Source organism: Geotrypetes seraphini, chromosome 19 (genome assembly GCF_902459505.1).
Source record: "Geotrypetes seraphini chromosome 19, aGeoSer1.1, whole genome shotgun sequence".
NCBI classification, from domain to species: domain Eukaryota; kingdom Metazoa; phylum Chordata; class Amphibia; order Gymnophiona; family Dermophiidae; genus Geotrypetes; species Geotrypetes seraphini.
In genome coordinates, this window is record NC_047102.1 from 29,751,042 (window position 1) to 29,777,783 (window position 26,742).

Consider the following 26,742-nt stretch of genomic DNA (forward strand, 5'->3'; position numbering starts at 1 on the left):
CTTTGTCTTCGGCGATTTTTCTATGAACCGAAATCGTGTCAGGTCAAAAGCAATAGGCGGGGAGACAGATCCAAAAGCATATTTCTACCAGAACTGGGCAAGCCAGTACACTGCCCTATTATTCCCCTCTTAGGAGAGTTGAACAGAATCTCTGTAAATCCCAGAGAATACGTTCTCTCGCGAAAGGGGATAACAGAGGAGGTGTGGTCCAGGGAACTGAGCCACACCTGTGCTGCAATCAGGGTAAAAGCTCACCAAGCCCAGAGAGAGGAGGCTGCAAGCAAACAGGAACCAGGTGGAGTGTGTGAGAGGCAGCTTAGAAGCCACAGCTAGAACACTACCAGGAAATACAGGAGGACACCTTAGGAAGAAGTATCCAGGCTTCCCTTTGCCCCAGGAAAAAATGTCTTTAGAGGGAATCCAGCTGAGAGAGTGATAGTTCCCAAAGCTAAGTGTGCAGACAGTGGCAGAATAGGGGAGGGGATAGATTTTGAAACTCTGCAGCACAATGGTTTATTCCTAAGGGAGCAGGGAGGAACTGGCTGAAACTGTTTGATGGAATTGGAAGAGGCTGAGTCAGTCTACAATGACCCAGAGCAGGGTATGGAATGGCTGGAAGCAGAGGGAAGCAGTCTGTGTGAAGGTATGGATGAATAAAGCCTCAGAGAGTGAAAACTGTTTGTTTGCAAGTAAATAAGGAAGTTGGTTCTAAATACAGAAGGGGGCTGTGAAAAGGAGTGGGAGGATTCCCCTGGGTGTCAGAGGGGATAAAGTGGGTTTCCACTTAAGTGAATACAGCCCAGGAAAGGACAGAGGATGGAAGGTTGGAAAATTGCCCTTGTTCTAGGTTACTTAAAGCACTTGTATGGGGATTTGGGAGGGCATTGAACCAACTAATTATTTGGGAGGAATGTCCCCTGAACTCTGGTCCTGTCTAAAGGGGCCAGTAGTGCTATAGCCCAGGGTGGGCAGAAGTGCTGAAGAGAATTTTCTAGTGTGCTAAAGCTGTACCAGTGCAGAAAGGAAAAGAAGAAAAGTTTAAACTTATAAAGAGTTGAAGTACAGAGGAGAAGCAATGGACTAACCCTAAAGGGAGGGGCCTGCCACTCTACCCCCATTGGGGGAAAAAGGAAGGGGACTGCTGAAACTGGGCTCAACAAGGCAGCCTTGTTAGTCAAGAGGTTACCATTCAGATTAAGACTGTGCTATCGCTAGAGTGGGGAGATTATCGTTTTGCCTTTTTGCAACTTCCTGAGGCAGATACTTTTGGAAACTGTGCAAAGTATGATTTGTGAAGCCTCTCTCTAAGGAGGAGGATTTTGAAGGAAAATAAAGAGTTTTTCTTTGATACTATGAAGACTGGGAACTTTGTGTTTATTGGTTATATGAGCACAAGTACCACAGGCACTCCCATGGAGGCACAAGATCAACAGCCTGTGATGGAAGCTCTGATCTTTCCTTGGGCACCCACAACCCCGCCATAACATATAACATTAAACATTTTTTAAGAAAGCCAGACAACTATTAAAGCGAAAAACTACAATCTATTGCTATATATTGTGGCTTGGAATTTACATTGAAACTCAGTAAAGAGCCTGCTGTTTACAAAAAGCTCTCACCGACAATCCCCACTCCCTTCCATGCCCCCCTACCCCCCGATGCAAGTCCTGAATTCCCAATTGAACACCTCTTGGACAAGGTCAAATCCAGTACATAAACCTTGACCCTAGGCAGAATCATGATCAACACATACCCCAAACCTCTTGATCACACTCCAAGTTCATCTCTGAAGACATTTGGGGATGCCATCATAAAGATCCTGTTCCATTTCATAAAAATTCCACTCTCCAATACAAATACCCCACCCTCAATTTCTACCCTCCACTCACCCTGGGATTTATAGAGTCTGAATTGATGGGGCCTGGGTTGATTTTTATAGGAGTTGCCTTAGGCGACTGGGCCAATCAGAGCCTTAGGCCCCTTCCCAGTGCATCCCAGGATGCACCAGGAAGGGGTTTGCTGTCATCTGAATAAGATATGGGGGGGGGGGGTTGAGTCAGGTTGTGGGGTATGGGGGAGTCCAGCTGGCAGAGGAAGGAGGGAGTGGGTATCCCTCCTGTTGATTTTCATGGAGTCAGGGAGTCCAGGTGTCTGAGGCAGGAGGGAGTGGACATTCCTCCTGCTGTTATTTGAATAAGGGGGGAGGAGTGTCAGGTCAGGTCATGCTGAGACGGGAAGGAGTGGGCATCTCTCCTACTGTCATCTGAATAAGGTACAGGGGATTCCAGTTAGGTCAAAGTGTAGCGTGTGTGCGGGGTGGGGTGGGGGGCTGGTTGGTTATGCAAGGGCAAGAGGGAGTGGGCTTCCGTCCTGCTAATTTTTATTTTGTTTTTTTAAAGTTCAGAGATTGTCATTGGGAAGAAGGGGGTTGGAACAACTTTTTTCTTTCTTTAATGGGGACGGATATTGTGCATGTGTAACACAAGCACAACATCTGTGCCCATTAAAAAAAAAAGGTCTTCCTGTCCTGAACAGCTGAGTGGCAGGAGACTGCTTCCCTTACCGCTCAGCTGTTCGGGTTTCCCCTGCTGCCTCTGTGCATGTGTCAGTCGCTTTTCCAATGACTGACCGGATGGGATTACAGCAGACCTCCGCAAAAGCCATTTACATGCAAATTTGTTTGAACATCAATCGTTGTTTTCAGATCAGGCATTTACTGGCCCCACAGGATTTTAACGGTGATTTTAGAGCATCCGGGCCTGAGTTGCATAGCTTAGTTACCCTCAAAACCAGACCTGTTTGCAGCCCTTAAGGATGAAGAGTACGACTTACATTTTATTGCTCATTATGATCTCTTTTCTGTTTGGCTGATAATATAAGATTTAATTCTTAAGATTAGATCCTAATTAGAAAACTGATGAAGTTATCATTCAGCAGCATTGCTGCCATATAAATTTAAATGTGTAAGATACACCTTTAAAGATGTATTTTCAGCAGCAAGAAACCATATAGGTGCTGCTTTAAAAATGTATGCACAACTTTATATTACATTACTGATTTCTATTCTGCCTCAACCTTGCAGTTCTGGGCGGATTACAAAAGAGACAACTGGACATTTCCAGGATAATTACAGAGAGAATTCTGGTCCTTTCCAGGAGAAGTTACAAGAATAATGGAGCTGTATATTTCAAGAGCTACAAGATGCTGTACAAATAGGAAATAGTGAAGATCCAGTATATATACCATTAGGGAAGCAGTTGACATGCTTGAGGCTAAAGAGAAGGGAACTGGTGAAGGGGGGAGTTGCGTTGCGGGGGGTCCGGTTGGGGTTAAGCCATCTGTATAAATTTTTTGAATAGGTGGGTTTTGATTTCTTAGTGAAAATTTTTGTAGTCGTTTGTTGTTATCAGCAGGTTAGAGATGGTGTGGTCCAGTTTCGCTGCATGCGTCGCCAGCAGACTGTCAAATATCTTCTTGCGCTGGGTGCCTTTGAGTGAGGGGTAGGTAAAAGGGGTCTTTGTTCTTCTTTGCCTAGTGGTGGCGTTTTGGTACAGGCTGTGCCATTTATTGCTTTGAATAATAGACAGTATAGTTTGAATTGAATTTGTGCTTGTATTGGTAACCAGTGTGAGTCCAGGTAGGCCGCGGTGACGTGGTCAAATTTTCTCAGTGAGTAGATTAATCTGAGTGCAGTGTTTTGAATTGTCTGTAGTTGTTTTATCATTGTTGCAGGGCAAGACAGATAGAGTATGTTGCAGTAGTCCAATAGACCTAGTACTAGGGATTGGACTACTAGCCTATATTGCTCTTTGTCGAAGAATTTTCTGATTTTTCTTAAATTGCGCATGGTTAGAAATGCTTTCTGGGTGGTGTTGTTGATTTGGGTCTGCATTGTGCAGCATCTGTCTATTGTTACTCCTAGGAGTTTTAGGGTAGGTTGTATAGGGTATTTGGAGGTGTTTATTTCTAGTTCTGTGATGGAGGGATTCTTATCCTTTTCAAGCAGTAGAAATTTTGTTTTGTCAGTGTTCAGCTTCAATTGAATACTTATATATTTAGAGTTATATCTGTGAGTGTTCTTCAAAAGGTTTCTGCACTTTTATATTTTTGTGGGAAATGGTTAAGGCGGGAGAAGAGGTAAGAGGGCATGTTAGTAGGACACTGGAAAAATGTAACACAAACAGGGTAATTATGTGGAAAAGTGATGTAATTTGTTTTAAGATTTTTAATAAACAGTGTTTAAAAGTTTATTTTTATTTTTTTTTTCCTTTTAAAAAGATACTAGCGACCATGATAATGTGGACTAGGACACGGTTGACTAATTGCCTATGTTTTAATGTTCTCTATATTGAGTTTGCTGTGGTCATTCATGAATATTTGTTATTAATGTACTGTAATGAATAATCAAATAAAGAATTTAAAAAAACCAAAAAAAAAACCCCAGTGTTTAAAAAATAAAAAGTGCAGAAACTTTGGAAGATCCCTCGTATTTACCTATTGGCATTTAAATATTTAAAGCCCCATTTTGTATAGTGTGTTGAAATAGCAAAGGGGACAGCATCACTTTAGTTTAACCATCTGCTACTATAGCACCTCCACCCCCCACCCAGCTTCTCACCTTGTTCGATTTCTTACTTGCTGCAGATCCAGGTCGAGTATTACTATTTAACTGAGAAGAACTTGAGCTGTCTTCATCTTCCTCATCTTCCTCTTCGTCAAAATTCATGCTGCTAGAAATGCCTGCAAAAGAATGCATTAAAAACAATTCATCTACTATAGGGTTTAGAATATTGGATCTTTTACGGACTAGGGGAGAGTGTGGCACAGTGGTTAAAGCTTTAGCCTCAGCACCCTGAGGTTGTGGATTCAAACCCACACTACTCCTTGTGACCCTAGGCAAGTCCCTTAATCCCTCCATTGCCCCAGGTACATTAGATAGATTGTGAGCCCACCGGGACAAATGGAGAAAAATGCTTGAGTACCTGAATAAATTCATGTAAACCGTTCTGAGCTCCCCTGGGAGAACGTTATGGAAAACCGAATAAATAAATAAATAAATAGGAGGAAAATATAGAGGATCCAGAGAATGCCTTATTTAAAGGAATAGCCCAAAAAGAAATCAAACGCTTACAAATTATACAAAATGCCTTGATTAAACTTATCGAAAATGCTAAGAAATTTGATCACGTTACGCCTTTCCTCGAGAAAGCACATTGGCTGCCGGTCGCCTATCGAATAATGTACAAATTAAGTTTGCTCACTCTCAAATCTATAATTTTCAAAACCCCAGCATTTATTTATAAACTTTTAATCCCCTATAATACTTCGAGAATACTACGGTCAACTGAACACCACCTATTGGTTGTTCCTTCGTTAAAAGTTATTGGTACACGACGTCATTCTATTTTCTCAGTTACGGCTCCCCTAGCCTGGAACACCCTGCCAATTTACCTAAGAGAAGAAAGAATTCTAGACAAATTTAAGAGCAAACTTAAGGGATTCCTTTTTAAAGACGCTTTTAGTGATTAATTGAATTTTTTCATTTTTATATTTTATATTAAATCTCTTCCCCTTTTCCCAATGTTATTTTACCTTCATTGTTTCTTTTATATTGAACTGTATTTCTTCCCACAACTTTACCTTTCTCTGATCAGATATGTTAATAGGCTTGTTGCTTATGTTTAGTTATGTTATTTTATGTTATGTACTTTTATGATATTTTAACATGTTTAATATTAATTTTTATTAGTTATGTATGTTTACCCTAACTTTGTAATTTTTAGCTGTACATCGCTTAGAATCTGGAGTAAGCGATTAATCAAATCTTATAATAAACTTGGAAACTTAGAAGAGTGACTAAGATGGTTAAGGGGCTGGAGGAGTTGCCATACAGTGAAAGATTAGAGAAACTGGGCCTTTTCTCCCTTGAACACAGGAGATTGAGAGGGGACATGATTGAAACATTCAAGGTACTGAAGGGAATAGACTTAGTAGATAAGGACAGATTGTTCACCCTCTCCAAGGTAAGGAGAACGAGAGGGCACTCTTTAAAATTGAAAGGGGACAGATTCCGTACGAACGTAAGGAAGTTCTTCTTCACCCAGAGAGTGGTAGAAAACTGGAACGCTCTTCCAGAGTCTGTCATAAAGGAAAACACTCTCCAGGGATTCATGACAAAGTTAGACAAGTTCCTGCTGAACCGGAACATGCTCAGGTAGGGCTAGTCTCAGGGCACTGATCAGAGGGCTGCCGCCTGAGCGGACTGCTGGGCATGATGGACTACTGGTCTGACCCAGTGGCAACAATTCTTATGTTCTTATGTAGCTAGCTTCTATAGTTGTACAGCATCCCGTGCTTTGGAAAAGACCAAACTTTTTTTTTTTTTTTTTAAATAATCAAGGGAAAAAAATGCAATTATTCAGAGAAATATCATTTATTCACAAAAGCTTTGTCCTTCAAATTATACAAAGTCCACCTAAAGTTAGGTGCCTACACTGGCACATCTAATCAATGTAGGTGTCTAACTTTATTGATAGGCTAAATCAGTGCCGATAATTAGCACTTAACCCCTCAAAATTAACTTTAATTGGACTTAATTGAATGTTAGGTGCCTACTCCAAAACACCTACATAAAAGTTGGCATGGTTAGGGGCAGAACGGGGGCCATGTTTTGGCGTTAAGCCCCTGCTTGAGAGGTTCCGGTGACTCTGTTGTCTCATCTTTTTAATGCGAGTCTGGTGTGGTCCCAGAGGACTGGAGAAGAGCAGATGTAGCCCCTCTGCACAAGAGCGGAAATATGGAGGAGGTTGGGAATTACAAGTAGTGAGCAAACTAATGGAAGCGCTTCTTAAGCAGAAAATAACAAAATTTCTAGAATCAAATGGACTGCAGGATCCAAGGCAGCATGATTTTATGAGAGGCGGGTTTTGTCAGACAAATCTGAATCACCAAACACTTGGATATGGGAGGGGCACTAGACGTAGTATACTTGGACTTTAGCAAAGCTTTTGACACGCTGTCTCATAGGCGACTGATAAATAAACTGAATGCATGTGGTATGGGTCCCAAAATAACAAACTGGATTAATAACTGGTTAAGTGGAAAGAGACAAAAGGTAGTTGTAAATGGATAAGGATTTTGTTAGTGGAGTACCGTAGGGATCAAGGACTGTCTGGCAAAATGTGTCTTTTTGTAGATGATACCAAGCTCTATAATAGGGTAGACACTACAGAGGGTGTGGATAACAAGAGGTGGGATCTGGCAAAGCTTGAAGAATGTTCTGGTAATTGGCAACTAAGATTTAATACTAAAAATGCACATGGGCTGCAAAAATCCAGGAGAACAATATAGTATAGGAGGCAAAGAAGAGAGGGACTTGGGAGTGATTATGTCTGATGATCTCAGGGTGGTAAAACAGGTAGAAAAAGCAACGGTTAAAGCCAGGAGGATACTTGGGTGCATAAGGAGAGGAATGGCCAGTTGGAAAATGGAGGTGATATTGCCATTGTATAAGTCTCTGGTGAGGCCTCATTTGGAATATTGTGCGCAATTTTGGAGACTCCACCTTCAAAAGGATATAAAGAGGATGGAATCGGTCCAGAGGGCTGCTACAAAATTGGTTAGTGGTCTTTGTCATAAATCGTTTGGGGACAGATTAGAGACCTTAATATGTATATTCTGGAGGAAAGAGATGTTTAAATATCTCCAAGTTATATGTTCACTGGCAGCAGGTGAATCTATAACTTGTTTTAAATGTTGTCCATATAGTTTGTATAAAAGTATGTGGCTAACAATACATATAACTTATCCATATAAAGTTATGAGCAGTTGGCCTCATATGGATAGGCTCGCTGAAAATCTGCATAAATATTTAGGATGATTTATCTATATATCTTTAAGCTGTGATTGCTGTACTGAATATTGGCTTCATAAGTTATACATCCAGGTGGATCAAGAAATAGAAATATGTCATTTTTTTTTCAAATGCACTCACTCAGCTGTTCCTCACTATCGCTCTTCACTTATCTCCCCCTATGATCCCCCCATGAGCTCCGTTCAGCTGGCAAGTCCGTCCTATCTGTGTCCTTCTCTTCAGCTGCCAACTCCAGACTCCGACCTTTCTGCCTTGTGTGCCGTCTGCTTGGAACAAACTGCTCGAATCTCTACAGTGGGCTCCGTCTCTGGCAGTGCTCAAGGTCCAGTTAAAAGTCCACCTCTTTGAGAGTACTTTCAACTCCTGACTCCTTTCACCTTGGGTTCTGCATCCCCAACCCTATATGTTGTGTCTGCCTGTCCAAGTTAGATTGTAAGCTCTTCCAAGCAGGGACTGTCTATAAATGTCAAAAGGTACAGCACTGCATATGCCTTTCAACGCTATATAAGTGATAAGTAGTAGTAGTATAATCTACCAGGTCAATATTCAAATTGATTTAACTGGCCAAAATAGCCCCTGACTACTTAAATCACCTGCTTCCTGTTTCTGCTAACTGGTTATTGCTGCTAAAAATGTCTGGTTAGCGCCTAACTGAAAACTATTTGGGGGGCATTCCGGGAGGTAGAATCAGCACTTGGCTAATTAAGTGCAGATATTCAGCACTTAACCGGCCAAGATCACTGCATAAATAGGACCATGTAAAAGTCAGTCCTATCTTTACACAGTTTCCCTTTGATGGGGTATATGTTCCATCATGTGAGAGAATGCTTCCTTGAGAAAGGGACACACCAGAGTAGAGAATGACACAATAATTGTTACCCACAGCTAACCCGCCAAAACAGTGATAAAAAAAAGGTCACCATGAGTATGGGGACAAGGCCATTCACCGCCCCGTGGAGTGGTGAATGGTCTTGTCTCCGCAATTAAAGGAGTGAGCACGCACGGTCCGGCAGCCCCCTCTCTCCCACCAGCCGTCCGGCCGGGCATCTCCCTCCCTCCCTTTCCCTTACCTTCTCTTCTGTGCAATTTCTATAAGGCTATGTGTTGTATTGCAGCCAGAGCCTTGAAGTCGTGTCACATTTGGCTGCTGGAAAAATCTCCTCTGATGCAACTTCCTGTTTCCGGTTGCATCAGAGGAGACTTTTCCAGCAGCCAACACGACGCAACTTCAAGGCTCTGGCTGCCAATGCAACACATAGCAGTATAGAAATTGCCATGAAGAGAAGATAATTTTATTATGTTAATCGCTTAGAAATTAGATTAAGCGGTCAAACAAATATTTTAATAAACTTGAACTTGATAAGGGGAAGGGAGGGAGACGCAAGGCTGGCCGGCGGGAGGGAGATGCTGTACTGCGCAAAGGGTGCTGGGGGGGATGGAAAGGAGAAGACACTGAAGCAGCCTGAAGGGAACTGGGGAAGAAAGAGAGGGTAGAAGACGCTGGGAAATAGGGGAAGAGAGAGTGGGGAGAAGAAGCTGGGAAATGGGGAAGAGAGAGTGGGGAGAAGACGCTGGGAAATGGAGAAGAGAGTGGGGAGAAGACGCTGGGAAATGGGGAAGAGAGAGTGGGAAGAAGATGCTAGGAAAGAGGATAGATTAAGAATATTTGAATCGCTATCCCTTTTGACTCTTCCCTCTCAATCTTCCCTGCCTTTTCTCCTTACTTCCCTTCCCCAATCCCATCTACTTTGGTTAACTCCTTCTACTTAAAGAACAATCTTCTGTCTAGATTTGCAGGGACGGGGCGGTGACGGGGACCGAACTCGTGGGGACGGGATGGTGATGGGGACAAATGTTTTCTTATTACTCTAATCAATACCCTATATGGAACTAACAGGGGACTCTACACCACTGAAAGGTTTCACCCAACCACACATTGCAGTCATTCAAACACAAGTAGACAAAACACGAAAACAAAAAAGAAAAAAGAAAAAGAAGTGGAGAAAAAGCTTCAGTTCTGCTTCATCTGGCAAAAAAACTCCACTTCATTAAGATAAACACTTCCACACGTGACTTTACACAAAAAGGTGAAAAACAGCAATATAACAGCCTGTAGAGCACCACCATGTCATTCAGCACGCCAGGAAAAAAAACTCTAAACAGTGATACTGTGGATGAATAAGCACTTCAGCACTACAGTCACAAATATTGCATAATGAGCAGAACAAATTTTTTCCCCATGTCATTCTCTACACCAGAGTCTAACTGTCCCAAGGGTTTCCTAGAGGATGGGCGATAGGTAACTGGGGTTAAACAGGGAATAGCTGGGTCAACATAGTTTCTACTGGGGAAGTTCTAGTCACAGTAGAAGACTAGGTGGGTGGTGTTAGAAACTAGCTACCCCTATTTCCCCAGAGTGTTACTTTGCCCAATAGTAAAGAAGATTGGATTAACTAATTGACATCCTAATTTGTATACAAGTGAATTGTAGAGAAAAGGGGTGATTTATAAAGAAAAGAGATTCTTAAATACTTAAGATGGACTCCTGAAAGGGAGGGAAGCTTTAGTGTGAACCCCCTCAGCCCTTAGGGGACTTTATGAGGGGTCAAGAACTGAAAGGAGGGGTGATTAATGGACTCCCAGCAGAAAGGAGCATAGTTGGAGTTCACCAGGGTGACTCTTCAGGGGAGGAATGCTGGCCTAGTGCCTAACTCTAAGACCGCAACCTGCTCTGAGTGTTTGAGCTCAGATTAGCTAAGACCATCGGTCTACACCCTCGGTTAGGCATTGAAAGCACACTCAGCCTACGTCCTCGGGTAGGTGGTACCAGGGGCGTGACCGTCCCAAAGCTGGTTAAGTGCTGTCACTCTTAACTGGCTATATGTTAGCTGGCTCCGTAAAACTGGAAATTCAATGCTGAAGCTCACAGGTTTAAAGAAATATTGTTTCAATAGAACCTTCTCTCTACAGCAGAAAACCCGGTTCTGGTTTAATCATATGGGGGCCCCTTTTACAAAGTCACGGTAGCAATTCCTGCGCGGAAAATGCAACGTAACCCATTCATTTCCTATGGGCTGAATCACATTTGCCGTGCCAAGATTTGCTACCACAGCTTTGTTACACGGGGCTCTTCGGTTGTGAAATTTCCCCTAAACCTACCTTTTTTCTGCATGGTTATTCGAAGGTCCTGTTTGTTTTGTTGTTGGGTATTAGGCAATATATCTCCATCCTCCTCCTCTTGGCTTGACTGTCCAACAGTTAAAATCTGAACCTGACTTCCTATATCACGAACTTCATCTTGGAAAGCAGCTGGGCCATCAATTCCTGTCAAGCCACAAAATATTGAAATTAATGTTCCAGGAATATGAAAATTTCATTGTGTTTGAAGTCCTAAATGGAAGCATAATAAGAATACTGAAAAACACATAATACAGATGAAAAATAAAGGGGGCAAGCACAGAAAAAAAAAAAAAATCCTACTCCCCTCCCAATATTTAAACTTCAAAAGAGTTGGTTTACAATGCCAATTGGGCATTTAAAGCTACACCTGGATATTCAGCACCAGGCACCAAGTTGTATCTGATAAAAGCTGACTGCTGGAATTTGGGATTGAGGGGTACAGATAGGAGTAGAGGTAGGTTATAAGGATAGGATTAGAGGTAAGTTACAAAATTAGTCTGGGACCACTGTTCAGGCAATAGGCCTAATGGGCCGCCGCGGGAGCGGACTGCTGGGCGCGATGGACCTCTGGTCTGACCCAGTGGAGGCAACTTCTTATGTTCTTATGTACATTGAATAAATCTACAGGAAATGCCTCAGGAATGCAACAACCACAAAGACATTTTTATTTCTTTTCAGATGGTCTCAACAGCCAAAGACATTAATTTGTACCTGCCTCCTGAGAAGTTCTAATTATAGTTATTTTTAGCTTATGAAAGAAAAAAAAAAGTGATATGGGGCCAATTTTATATAGAACTTGAGCACTGCAGAACAGCATTCCATGTGCTTAAGTGGGTATTTATAAAACACATCACCCTCTTGTATGCAGTACACATGCAGCCAATCCTGGGGGTGGAGAATACGTAGAAGAAAGGTGGAATGGCATTTCTGCATGTATTTTATAGCAGTATCACCACTAAAGCCACAATGGAAAAAATAAAGTCCATAAAACCATAATCAAGCAGTAAAAACAGAAGAACATAAGCAATGCCTCCGCTGGGTCAGACCTGAGGTCCATCATGCCCAGCAGTCCACTCACGCAGCGGTCCAACAGGTCCAATCTATATATTTTAGCAGTTTCTTCAGATATGTCCCCTCCAGCCTGTTGTTAAACATGGCCGAACGATTCCTCACTGGCATATATATCATCATTGAATCTGCTTTTCTTTAATGAATTTTTAGATAAAGTGCTTCTTGTGCTTCATGTGCAAAATAACATCTTAAAAACTTCTCACTAATTTTAACTATCCCCCTCTTTTACAAAGGTGCGCTATGCTTTTTAGCACGCGGTAAATATTATTGCCCATGCAGTTCCTATACAGTACAGATATTTACCACATCTTAAGTGAATTGCCAGTCCTGCAGTTGCATCTGCACTATGTTCAATGCAGTTACTGTGGGCAGTGGAGCTAAAAAGACTCCCCAGGCAGCTTGACCCTAGACCACCAAGGTCAAAGGTATCATTTTGAAACTAGGCGCCAATGAGTCATAAATGTCTTGACAGAATCAGAGGTGGGAGCGACACAGAAAGTTTAATGTAAGAAGTATGAATTTTGAAGAAAATTCTCAATTTTGACAAATGTTTTTTTATTTTTTCAGGGAGATTGCCTTGAGATAGTCTGGTGTGGGCGAAACATGAATTTGTGTCAGCTTCATCATACCCCCGATGCAATCAAGATAAGTGTTTAGCTCTCTGGAAGGTTTTAATAAGACTGAGTGATAATACAGCATAATGTGAAGAAACCATATAACAAAATCAAATTGAAATAAGTTAAGAAAGTCGTGAGTATGTTGAAAATAACAATTAATTGAGATAGATAAACAGGATTGATGAAGAATTGTCAGTAAGGCAGTAAATCTACTGCTCTCAGTAGAGTATTTCACCTCTGATGATCCTTTTAGTATTAATAGGAATCAATGGGTTTTGACAATCAGAAGAATGTCAGTGGGTGGGTGAGGGGGAGGTTCTGCCTCACATCAGAATGGTATTGGACTATAGCAATGCTGAGATATGACTTTTGAGTCTCAGTATCTCAGAATGACCAGACATGTTTGTACAGCATGGCTATATATGTTTTTAAGGTATAGCTTTCACCTTGATCCAGGTGCTTGCCACAATGTAGCCATAATGGGTATCTAATCAATAACATGTTTGTGTACCATACTGTCTGTGATCCAACTCATTCATTATTCAACTTTCTATTCACTACTTGTATTGAATTGTGTGTCTACTCTCCTTTTCTTTCAGAAATATCCTGGACATGAAGTAACTTATCAGGCCTTTAAAGCAGAATTTGGAACAACTCTTGTCAAGTTTTGGAGTGTTAAATTATAAATTATTCTGGTCTAAATTTATTCCAAGGGCAAAAAAAGTAGTTTGGGGGTTTAGTGAAGATTAACAGCAGGTTGGGAGATTGGTGGGTTTGCAGATTAGGCATGCATAGGCACTAGGCAGATTAGAACTGTTCTGGCCTTTATGGAAAGGGTGGAGTCCACTTATCCAATGCAGGCTTGGAATTGATTATTAAAGATCCAGAGGCAGCCTTAGAATTTATCACTCGGCATTAGGACAACTGGTCATACTCTTTTCTAGGCTGAGCGAGAGCCCAGGGAAGTCTTCAATGGTCCTAGAATGATGGTGGTTATATTTGCCACTGAAAACAACAAAACAAAAAACCTCCAACATCTACTTGATATAAGGAAAACCACAAAACAATGCCGGCAATCAAAAGACGGAAAAGTGGAGTCAATGAACTGGAAATTCACAGGTTCATTAAACACACAAAGTTGCAGAATATATTAAAAACAATTGCAAATGGCACAAATGCGAATAAAAAGAAATCAGTAGTCCCATAAGTATATCAGTTTATATGGGGATCACATAGTCTTGTGCGCTAAAACAATGTCACCTTAGTGATGACTCCAATTTTAACTAGTCAAAACTGCTGACAAGTGGTGTATGAAGGCATTATAGAATAATCACTCAGATGTTCATAATCACATGTTTACAACTATATACAACTGTTAATGAGTTTTTATGCTCAGAGAAATGGAGGTGATAACAGGGAAAACCCCAACAGTACCACCTCACCGCCCAATCATCAACTAGTTGTTGAATATGCGATGATTGGGCGATGAAGTGGTAGCGTTGGGGTTTTCCCTGTTATCACCTCCATTTCTCTGAGCATAAAAACTCATTAACAGTTGTATAGAGTTGTAAACATGTGATTATGAACATCTGAGTGATTATTCTATAGTGCCTTCAGACATCATTTTTAATCACTCCACTCTCGATTATTTAGAGAGGTTTTTTGCCCTATTTTTGCTTATTTGACAAGTGGTGTATGGCATTAGAATGGACTTCAATTGATGAATGAAAAAGCACAGTTACTTACCGTAACAGGTGTTATCCAGGGACAGCAGGCATATATTCTCACATGTGGGTGACGTCATCTACGGAGCCCCGGCGCGGACAGCTTTTCAAGCAAACTTGATAGAAGTTTCAAGTTTGCACACTGCACCACGCATGTGCGTGCCTTCTCGCCCACTAGAGGGCGCATCCCACCTCGTGGTCCTCAGTTCCATAACTAGCAAGGAAGCCATCCCCGGGGAGGCGGGCGGGTTGTGAGAATATATGCCTGCTGTCCCTGGATAACACCTGTTACGGTAAGTAACTGTGCTTTATCCCAGGACAAGCAGGCATGATATTCTCACATGTGGGTGACCTCCAAGCCAACCAAAAAAGGGTAGGTGGGAGGATGGCAATTTATGAAAACAGGTTACGTAACACCGACTGGCCAAACCGGCCATCGTTTCTGGACAAGGTGTCCAGACAGTAATGAGAGGTGAATGTATGAACCGAAGACCAAGTGGCAGCCTTACATATGTCCTCCATCGGGGTGGATCGGAGGAAAGCTATCGAAGCTGCCATCGCTCGGACCTTGTGCCCCGTGACTCGACCCGGGGGAGGAAGGCCAGCCTGAGTGTAGCAAAAGGAAATGCAAGCGGCCAACCAGTTAGACAGAGTGCGCTTGGAAACTGGATGCCCTAATCGATTGGGATCGAAGGACAAAAACAATTGAGGAACCTTCCGATGAGGTCTGGTGCGTTGAAGATAAAATGCCAACGCTCTCTTACAGTCAAGCGTGTGAAGCGCCGTCTCGCCTGGATGGGAGTGGGGCTTCGGGAAGAACACAGGAAGGACAATGGACTGATTGAGGTGGAAGTCAGAAACAACTTTAGGTAAAAACTTAGGATGGGTGCGGAGGACCACCTTGTCGTGATGAAAGACAGTGAAAGGAGGGTCCGCAACCAAGGCTTGCAACTCCCCAATCCGCCTGGCGGAGGTGAGGGCAATTAGAAACACCGCCTTCCAAGTCAGAAATTTCAAGAGGGACTTGTTGAGTGGCTCAAACGGGGGTTTCATCAGTTGAGCCAGAACCACATTCAAATTCCACACGACGGACGGAGGCTTAAGAGGGGGACAAACCCTGAGTAACCCTTTCATGAAGCGTGTCACCAAGGGATGGAGTGACAGAGGGCGTCCCTCCAGAGGTTGGTGGAAAGCAGAAATCGCACTGAGATGAACCCGCACCGAAGTGGTTTTCAAGCCGGAGCGCGACAAATGAAACAAATATTCTAAAACCGAGGATACCGGAACTGATACCGGATCCAGGTGAAAAGACGAGCACCAGGTGGAAAACCTGGTCCATTTCTGCGCATAGCAAAGCCTCGTCGAGATCTTGCGGGAGGCTTCCAACACCTCCTTCACCGATTGAGACAGGTCCGGAGGAGTCAGGGAACAAGAAACCAGGCTGTCAGGTGCAATGACTGCAGATTGGGATGTAACATGGATCCTTGACTCTGCGACAGCAGAGAAGGAGAGACAGGCAGGGGAAGAGGCTCCCTGGCACTGAGTTGGAGCAGCAGGGAGAACCAGTGCTGACGCGGCCACCGAGGTGCTATGAGAATCATCGTGGCCGTGGACGATTTTAGGTGTACCAACGTTCGCATGATCAGAGGGAACGGAGGGAATGCATACAGGAACCTCCCTTCCCAGTCGAGTAGGAAGGCATCCGCTTCCAGACGGTCCTGCGAGTACATCCGAGAACAATATAGTGGTAGTTTGTGTGTCTCCGGAGAGGCAAACAGATCCACCTGTGGCGTTCCCCAGCGAGCGAAAACCTCGCGTAGAACTGCTGAGTGTAGAGTCCACTCGTGCGGTTGCAGAAGTCGACTCAGTTTGTCCGCCAGGCAATTCCGTTCTCCTTGGATGTAGACCGCCCGGAGGAAGATGTTCCGGGAGGCCGCCCACTCCCAGAGGCGAAGAGCCTCGGAGCAGAGGGGCCATGACCCCGTTCCTCCCTGCTTGTTCACATAATACATTGCCACCTGATTGTCCGTGCGGACGAGGACCACCTGGTCCTGCAACATGTGAACGAAGGCTCGAAGTGCTAGGAAGATGGCCCGCAGCTCTAGCACGTAGATATGACACCGACGGTCTTCTGCCGTCCACAGGCCCTGCGTGCGAAGACCGTCGAGATGGGCTCCCCACGCGTACTCCGAGGAGTCCGTGGTCAGGACCTTGTGAAAAGGCGGAGTGCGGAACAATAGCCCCCTGGACAGATTTGAAGAGTCTGTCCACCAACGTAGCGATTTCCGCAAAAGCGGAGTCACCGAAATGAGGCGAGACACCGGGTCGCACTCCTGACGCCACTGGGATGCGAGGGTCCACTGGGGGATCCTCAGGTGTAGCCTCGCAAACGGCGTGACATGTACCGTCGAGGCCATATGGCCCAGCAGCATCATCATGTGCTTGGCCGACACTTTCGACAGTTGAGAGACCTGGCGACTCATCCGTACCAAGGCTTCCAACCGCTGGGTCGGCAGGTAGGAGCGTAGGCGCACCGTGTCCAGCACGGCACCTATGAATTGAAGAGACTGCGACGGCCTCAACTGAGACTTTGGAAAGTTTATCTCGAACCCGAGAGTTTGCAGGAAGGTAATAGACTGTCGGGTCGCTGAGATAACCCCCTCCCTGGTCGGGGCTTTGATGAGCCAATCGTCCAGGTAAGGGAACACGTGGAGTCCCCGTGACCTGAGGGCTGCTGCAACCACCACCATGCACTTCGTGAATACTCGTGGGGACGCGGCCAGGCCGAAGGGCAGTACCCTGTACTGGAGGTGGAGGTCCCCCACCTGGAATCGTAAGAATCTTCGACAGGCGGGGTGCACCGGAACATGGGTGTATGCTTCCTTCAGGTCTAGGGAGCACATCCAGTCCCCTTCCTCCAAGAGGGGATACAGAACCGGGAGAGATAGCATTCGAAACTTCTCCCGGGCCAGGAATTTGTTGAGCTTCCTGAGGTCCAGTATGGGGCGCAGGTCCCCGGTCTTTTTTGGGACCAAAAAGTAGCGGGAGTAAAACCCCGTACCCCACTGGTCCTTGGGGACCGGCTCGACCGCCCGAAGCTTCAAGAGGGCTTTGGCTTCGGTTATAAGGGTCGGTAGCTGCGAACGGTTGCAGGGGACTAAACTCGGGGGACTGTCCGGCGGCGAGGACACAAAGTTGAGCGAGTAGCCCTCGGAGACGATCCGGAGCACCCAAGCGTCTGAGGTAATCCCGGTCCATGCCTCCCGGAAGGACCGGAGACGGCCCCCGATAGGAAGGGGTTCCTGTGAAAGTGCGGAGGGGAACCCGCCCCGTCCGCTCAGCCCGTCAAAAGGAAGGCGCTGGCTTAGAAGGGCCCTGCGCCGGGGCTTGGGTTTGTCCCCCTCTGCCTCGCTGAGACGGACGTCTCGGAGGCGGTCTCGAGAAAGCCGGGGTCGACTTCTGAGGGTATCGGCGCGGCGGAGGCCGAAAGGGTTTCTGAGGCGGGGGCCTAGGTTTGGGGCGGACCAGGGATGCTAGAGAGCGCTCCTGTTCCGACAAGCGTTTGGTCGCCGCATCCAATGACTCGTCGAATAACTCGGACCCCACACAAGGCAAGTCTGCCAGGCGTTCCTGCAGGTTTGGGTCCATGTCGAGGGTGCGAAGCCAGGCCAAGCGGCGCATGGCCACCGCGAGGGCCGACACTCTCGAAACCAGCTCAAAGGCGTCGTACACTGCATGGAATAGGTACAACCGCAATTGAGACAGGTTGGACATAAACTTGTCGAATCCTGCTCTTTGGGAGTCCGGTAACGAGTTTCGATATTGAGGAAGATCCTTCACCATACCCCGCAAATAGGAGGAAAAGGTGAAGGCGTAATTTAGAACCCTGGTGGCCATCAGGGAATTTGAATAGAGGCGACGGCCAAACTTGTCCAGGGTCCGCCCTTCCCTGCCTGGTGGAACCGTCGCAGAAACCCGTGAGGGCTGTGATTTTTTAAGAGCTGACTCCACCAGAAGGGACTGGTGTGAGAGCTGCGCCTTATCGAACCCTTTAGGAGGAATCGTTCTATACTTCGATTCCATTTTTGAAGGTACAGACGTGACTGTAAGAGGGTTTGACAGGTTCTTCAGCCAGGTCTGCAGAAGGACGCTGTTGAGAGGGAGTCTAGGCACCTCTCTAGGAGGAGTGGGGAGGTCCTGTTCCTCCAAAAATTCTTTGGAATACCGAGAACATACCATCTGGTCAATCCCCAGGGCTTGGGCCATGTCCTGAACGAAGGATGAAAATGAGGACGGCCTAGCCTGGGGAGACGGGGTTCTCGACCGCCCCACCGAGGAGAGGGGGGAGGCCTCATGGGAATAATGAGGATCCCTAACCGATCCCGAATCCCAGGATCCCCTCTCGAGGGCCCTCGAGGGGGAAGGGGAAGTTGTCCTCCTCGCAGAACCCTTGGGTGAGGACCCCGGGGTTCGTGGGACACTTTCCCGTTTCCTCGGCGAGGCGGCCCGGGAAGACTTCCCACGAGGTGAGCGGAGGAGCCTCGGATTGTCGAGGCGCAACTCCGACACCTGCAGCGCCTCGCCCCCGAACGACGAGGAACGGTCGCGCCGAGGCGAGCCTCGAGGTCGCTTAGACTTCCTCGATCGACGCCCTGTCCGAGATCGCGTCGAGGGCGAGGCGTGTCTGGACGACCCGGAGGAAGAGGAGGAAAGACGGCGCACTCTGCGCAACTTTTCTTTGGGCCTTACACTCTGCTCAGGGGGTTCCCCCGAGGTCGAGGTCCGGGGCGGGGCCGAGACCGAGGTGAACGGGGTCACTGTACCCGAGACCGAGGTCGCCGAGGCCGGGGCTCCCGCGGTCGAGGGGGCCGAGGCCGGGGCCTCCGAGACCGAAGGTGCTCCGGCCGAGGTCGAGGCCGCCGGGACCGCAGCACGCTGCAACACTTCCAGGGCTCCCGATAGCTCCGATGAGATCAGAGCTCGGAGGAGATCCTGGAAGGCCGGAATCCCCACGAAGGTGGGGAGTTCCGAGTCCGGGGCACACTCCCTGGAGGGCGACCTCGGTCTCGAGTATTCCCTCGGGGTGTGCGGAGTCGAGGTCCGATGCGGGGCCGGGGTCGACCCACCCGCTTTGGCCTGACTCGAGGATGGCTTCTTTGCTGAAGGGGATGGAACAGAGGACTTACCCGAAGCTTGCTTCACTGACGACGCCTTCGAGGATGAGGGTCGGGGCGAGGCCGAGGCCCCTGAGGACGCCGAGGCCGAGGTCAAGGCCGGGGCCGAAGCCGGGGCCGACGTCGAGGCCTTAGGCGGCGCGTCGACGGCGAACAAATCCGCCATTCTGGCCTTGCGGCGACGTAGGGCCCTGTTTTGGAAGGTAGAGCAGCGATCACACGACTCTGTCGGATGTTCGGGCCCCAGACAGACAATGCACCACCGGTGAGGGTCAGTGATGGAAAGCAACCTCTCGCACCGGCTGCACTTTTTGAATCCCGTAACAGGACGGGACATCCACGAAGAAAAGGAAGAAGGCCGGGAACGTACCGACGTCCCCGGCCACGGCTTCCGGGAGCCCCCGGAGCCAGACGAAAACGAAATACTTTTTTTTTTTTTTTTTTGAAAAGAACCGAAAAGAAAAAAGCAGTACCGCGAACTAATTCGATGGAAAAACAAACTAAACGCGGCAGCTAGAAGGCAAAAACACTGGAGCTCAGATCCACAGGGCTTTCTTGCTCCGCGGAAAAATTTGAACTGAGGACCACGAGGTGGGATGCGCCCTCTAGTGGGCGAGAAGGCACGCACATGCGTGGTGCAGTGTGCAAACTTGAAACTTCTATCAAGTTTGCTTGAAAAGCTGTCCGCGCCGGGGCTCCGTAGATGACGTCACCCACATGTGAGAATATCATGCCTGCTTGTCCTGGGATAATGTGCGATCCTACACGGTGCATGTTTTGGCTTGTATGATAAGCCTTCATTGACTCTACTTTGCTGACTTTTGATTGCCGGCATTGTTTAGTCATATTTGCAACTGACACTGTTTGGGCTTGGTGGGTACCAAGTCTGGCAGTATCCTTAGCTAGTAATATGGTGGGGTTAAGGTTGGAAGCTTATGTTTATCAGGATGAGGATATTCAGGAATTCAATCTGGATTTGTCACGTTCTGGTTTTATCCCTTTGGCTTGGGTACAATTATATTGTGAATAGCCTTGTTAGTGTTAAATAAAGCTGCATTAAACTGTTCTTTCCAATTTGTTGGTGTTTTTATGGTTTGTATGGGAGGTGTTTATGGTTTGAAGAGTAAGATGGGAGGTAGAGTTTCATGGTGTGCATTCATATGGGAGGGGCTCCATTTATTGATTTACATAATAATGAGGTGCTTCTCATGCATTTGCATACTTTGCATCTTATTATTATGTAACATGCATTATGGTAAAAAAAAAAAAAAAAGTACAGTTTTCTCATTTAGTGCACCTGTATTTTTTTGGCAAACATGTGCTGAGCGGACCACAGAGCAGCTCAACAAATCTCTTCAAGGGATACTGCCTTAGCCTCAGCCCATGAGGAGGCCATAATCCTGGTAGAATGCACCTTAACTGAAACAGGAGACTGTTTGCCACAAAGAAAATAGGCTGACAAAATGGCCCAATGGATCCATCTGGAAATAGTGGCCTTGGAAGTGGGAGCACTCGGCCAGCTATCATGTTGAACAAGAACCCTAGATGTTCCAAGGATTGCATCGGGGTCAAATTATTTTTCCTGTAATTCACAATCCAACCAAGGTCTTCCAGAACCTGGACCATCTGATTTCACTGTGTGCCAATCCTCAGCCGAAGGGGCTCTGATCAGCCAATCATCCAAGTACGGGTGTACCTGCAATCCCATCTTCCTCAAAGGAGCTGCCACAACCACTATCACCTTGGTGAAGGTACAAGGCTCCTATGCCAAGCCAAAAGGCAGAGCTGAGAATTGGGAATGATTTTCCAGAACATGAAACTGGAGGAATTTCCAGAGTGTCTGATAAATGGGAATAAGTAAGTAAGCTTCTACAAGATCCAGAGAGGCAAGGAAGTCTCTTGGGGCCACCACTGCTATGACAGACTGCATCCATGTGAAAGCGCGACCTTGAGCACTGTTAACTTGTTTTTTTCTGTTTGAGCAGTGTAAGATCTAGGATTGGTCTCCAATTGTCTGAACCTTTCTTTGGCAAGATAAAGCATATGGAGCATCTGCCAGAGCCCGAGTCTTCAGGTGGCACCGGTTCCATGGCCTGAATATCCAACAATCTTTGTACAGTGGTTTGCTCTTTGACTGTCTTGTCTGGGAGCCCCACGGGACAGCCCACAAACCAATCTGTCATAGACAAGATAAATTCCTGCTTGTAGCCAGACTGAATAATGTCCAGAACCTACTGATTGGACGAGATGTGCACCCAAACCTGCAGGAACACTGAGAGACCTCCCTTGGCCTGGTATCATTGCGTCTTTTTGGCAGAAGGAGCCAAACGGGAGGCAGAAGGCTGGCTACGCCTGGAGCCCAAGAACCTCTGCCTGTAGCCCTGGGGAAGTCTCTGAAACATGGAGCTTGAATGCATGGAACCACAAAAATTAGAGCACCCCGAACCTCTAGAGGTTCTGGATATGCTGTCAGGCAGAGTCTTAGGTTGACGGTCCACTACAGAATGCAAGAGATCATCTAAGCCCTTGCCAAATAATAATAGCAGCCCTTTAAAGAGAAGCCTAGCAAGAGTAGCCTTAGAGGTAGAATCACCAGTCCACTGTCTAATCCAGAGCATTCTGTGAGCAGATCTCAAATGCATCGACATCTTATCCAGGACCTGCATAAGGTCATACAAGGTATCGACAACATAATCTACTCCAGCCAAAAGAAGATGAGGAGGGGGCTCTACAGCCTCACTCTCCAGAGTATGCAGCCTGGACAAACAAGTGTGTGTGGGGGGGGGGGGTAGAGTCACCCTTAGATGACTTGATCTTGCATTTCTTGGGCTGCGGGGCATCCGCATCTTTTTGCATGGAACTTTCAGCCTTGCTGAGCTCCGAAAAAAGAAATGGCCACCCGTTTAGACACCTGCTTAGACAGGGGAGAGCTTAAGCATGGCATTACCACCTCTCCCGGGTAGGCCATGCAACACATAATACAAGATCATTCTGGAGGCACTAAATTTGTGCAATCCTGGCAAAGAGTTGAAACAGAAGAGCCCAAGGACTCCATCCCTACAAGATTTGAGGCAAAAAAATGCAGTTTTGGGAGTGAAGGGGGCTTTTGAAAAAAAAAAAAAAGATCGCTAAAAATCAAAGATAGTAGCCATTAAGAAATTCATGCCAAAATCACAATATTTTTCACCTTAAGTTTTAAAAAATGACAATTTTAGTATTTTTTTCAGGTGGGGGAACACAGGAGAACAAGCAGAAACCTCTAAAACTGGAAATCATACCCCTTCCCTCCCGATCCACCTCACCAGCTATGACAGCCTTACTCACTGTGACCTGTGATGGAAATGTGCTGCAGTCTGCCTCAGCTCTTTCACAGTAGCTGAAATCAGAGAATCACTGCCCCATGCTGGGAATACCTTTTTGACACTGATTTTCAGGCTGCCATCCAGATACGGTGCCTGAAGTACTTCCACCCCTGCGAACCAATGGACGTGCTAAGGGAAAGGGTAGAGGCGAAAACGCAGCCAGCGACCTTTGAGACACTGCTAAGCCTCCAAAGGATGCCTAAAAGCCTGTTCTCAAACCCCTGCTATACAGAAGGTGAGGAAAATGTGGGGACGGCTTTGAGCACCAAAGAAACAAATGCAAGCTGGCTAACAGGTACCACCAAGGATCGGCCTGTCTGCTGCAGACCGGAGTCTGCGTGTTCTCTACACAGGCAGAGCTAAAGAAACGCTACGAGCACAAAGCAAACCCTGAAAAAGGATGAAAAAACATTGAAGAAAAGAAGGGGAGAGCAGAACAGAAACACTTCTTCACGCTTGCATGCAGAAGGGAAAAACTACAGGTGGCAGTAGAGCTCTCAGTGAAGTATAGGAGGGTCAAAGAAAAAACAATTTGGAGTGGATTCCTTTTGTAGATGGCTCGTGGCCATTGAGAGATAACCCACTTGTCTAGAATGTTTCACCTACTGCACTGGAAAATCCATTATTCCCTTAAAACATGATAGTAACTATCCTTTCACATTCTAAGATTGTCTACAAAATGACAGCCATGAGGATGCAGTTTTAGTGGAAGAAAATCAATAGCACAAAAATCCAGGAGAGCTTGGCACGAACAATTAGTCACATCCTATGTCTGTTTTTCTCGACTTACGTCAGTATAGCCTCACAATCTAATATTCAGCCTTACTCATCTTATTACTCTTCTGCCTATGGCTTCATTACTTGTGCAGCCGCTTATGAGAGTATTGAGTATGTAAGACACATCTACTAGAAGTGCTTATGAAAGAACTTCAAGTGTTTCCCTACACTAAAACTCAAAAACATTAGCTCTGATCTGTTTCAAATGCTGGATCTGATTCACCAAGCTTCCCACCCACCCCCAACCATAGACAAAGAATGGAAGAAAAGCTGAAGGAAACTGAGCCCACTGTGGGATTTTATTTTGTTTCATTTAATAGTTATTTATAGACCATATTCCTGTGAACCAATAAGAGGCCCGCCCAAAGCAGTGTAGATAACATCATTATAGTGCAGAATAAAAATAAAATGCAAATACCAAAATACAACATAAAGCAAAAATATCAGTGCTTCATTGTCAAATCTCCTACTTCCACACCACCTCAACCAAAAGCTCCCCACAAATAGCCTCCCCATGCATATACCCTTCCTTGTTAACTCTTACAGCCCGATCTGTCTTAACTTGGGAACAGTCAGTATTATACTTTTTCCTGCAAAACAAGTGATTTACTTCTGCTCTAATAACCCCGAGTATAATCCACACTGGATTTAGCTCATGCCTTTCTCGGTAGTTTCAAGGTGAGCTACAGTCAGGAACAGGCAGAACAAGTTATGCTTTTAAAGCTGTTCTTAAGTCAGATTTGTATGTAACTCGGAATTTGTAGAACATAAGAACATAAGAACATAAGAAGCGCCATCTCCGGATCAGACCTTCGGTCCATCAAGTCCGGCGATCCGCACACGCGGAGGCCCTGCTAGGTATACACCTGGCTTATTTTATAGCCAACCATATCTTTATATGCCTCTCTCAAGGAGATATGCATCTAGTTTGCTTTTGAAGCCTAGGACTGTCGATTCCGCAATAATCTCCCCTGGGAGAGTATTCCAGATGTCAACCACTCTCTGTGTGAAGCAGAACTTCCTGATATTAGTCCTGAACTTGCCCCCCCTTAGCTTCATTTCATGTCCTCTTGTCCGTGTCAAATTGGACAATGTAAATAGTTTTTTCTGCTCTATTTTGTCGATTCCTTTCAGTATTTTGAAGGTTTCGATCATATCCCCACGCAGTCTCCTTTTCTCAAGGGAGAACAATCCCAGTGTTTTAAGTCGATCCTCATATTCCAGTTTCTCCATACCCTTCACTAGTTTAGTTGCTCGTCTCTGCACCCTCTCCAGCAGTTTTATATCCTTCTTTAAGTAGGGAGACCAATGTTGGACGCAGTATTCCAAGTGGGGTCTGACCATTGCCCTATAAAGCGGCATTATAACTTTCTCCGATCTACTCGAGATTCCTTTCTTTATCATGCCCAACATTCTATTTGCCTTATTTGCCGCTGCCGCGCATTGTGCCGACGGCTTCAGGGTCCTATCTATCAGTACACCCAGATCCCTTTCTTGTTCACTTTTTCCCAGAGTTGCACCTGACATTCTGTACTCGTATTCCTTATTTTTACTGCCTAAATGCATTACCTTGCATTTCTCCACGTTGAACTTCATCTGCCATTTCTCCGCCCATTTTTCTAACCGACACAAATCGCTCTGGAGTTCCTCACTGTCCTCCTGCGATTTGATTGCCCGGCAGAGTTTTGTGTCGTCTGCAAACTTGATGATCTCACTGGATGTTCCGTTTTCCAGGTCATTGATATAAATATTAAAAAGGATCGGCCCAAGTACCGAGCCTTGGGGTACACCACTAGTCACTTTCTCCCAGTCGGAGAACTTCCCATTTATGCCCACTCTCTGCTTCCTGTTTTCCAGCCATTTGCCTATCCATCTTTGTATATCTCCCTCTATGCCATGGCTTTGTAGTTTCCTAAGAAGTCTTTTGTGTGGAACTTTGTCAAATGCTTTCTGGAAGTCCAAGTATATTATGTCCACCGGCTTTCCACTATCAATTTGCTCGTTCACGGTCTCAAAGAATTGGAGTAAATTCGTCAAACACGATTTCCCTTTCCTGAATCCATGTTGACTGGGTTTCATCAAGTCATGTGTGTCCAAGTGCTGAACTATGCTATCCTTGATCAGTGATTCAATCATCTTGCCGGGGACAGATGTAAGACTCACAGGTCTATAGTTGCCCGGTTCTCCTCTCGATCCTTTTTTGAAAATTGGCGTGACGTTCGCTTTCCTCCAGTCGTCTGGTATCTGACCAGTTCTGATTGACAGGTTTGCAAGTTTTTGCAGTAACTCTCCGATTTCGACCTTCAATTCCTTCAAGACTCTCGGGTGAATTTCATCCGGTCCAGGGGATTTGTCACTTTTAAGTTTGTCGATCTGGTAGTATATCTGATCTAAGTTCACTTCAACTGTGGTGAGGCTGTCCTTTATTTCTCCTGTAAACAGTTTCTCCACTTCAGGTATTGTTGAGGTGTCCTCCTTCGTAAAGACAGACGCAAAGAAGGAATTTAGTTTGTCTGCGATTTGTTTATCTTCCTTGATGTACCCTTTTCTTCCCATGTCGTCCAGGGGTCCCACTGCCTCTTTTGCAGGTTTTTTCCCTTTCACGTATCTAAAGAAGGGCTTGAAGTTTTTGGCCTCCCGGGCTATTTTTTCCTCATAGTCCTGTTTTGCATCCCTCACCGCCTTGTGACATTTCTTCTGTTCATCTTTATGTTTGTTCCAGGCTTCGGTTGTCTTCGTGCATTTCCATTTTTTGAAAGAGTCCTTCTTTTCTTTTATGGCTTCCTTCACCTGTATGGTAAGCCATGCTGGTTCTCCTTTGCCTTTAGTTCTCCGATCTTTGGAAATCCTCGGAATGTAGAGATCTTGTGCTTCTGCAATAGTATTTTTCAATAGGCACCATGCCTGGTCTACTGTTTCAAGTTTGTCCACCATCTTCTCGAGTCGTTTTGTTACCATGGCTCT

The 26,742-nt window shown here is 45.7% G+C and overlaps 1 protein-coding gene across 7 annotated transcripts in view; it reads right to left on the reverse strand.

Annotated features, from left to right (window-relative positions):
* TUB (TUB bipartite transcription factor) overlaps positions 1–26,742 on the reverse strand; it is a 186,258-nt gene that overhangs the window by 18,462 nt on the left and 141,054 nt on the right. For all 7 annotated transcript variants that reach the window (XM_033928541.1, XM_033928540.1, XM_033928544.1 and 4 more), the window contains 2 exons: positions 11,033–11,197; positions 4,619–4,740 (listed from right to left, as the gene is read on the reverse strand). In XM_033928541.1, the coding sequence (XP_033784432.1) occupies positions 4,619–4,740; positions 11,033–11,197 (287 nt within the window). The remainder of the gene's footprint in view (positions 1–4,618; positions 4,741–11,032; positions 11,198–26,742) is intronic.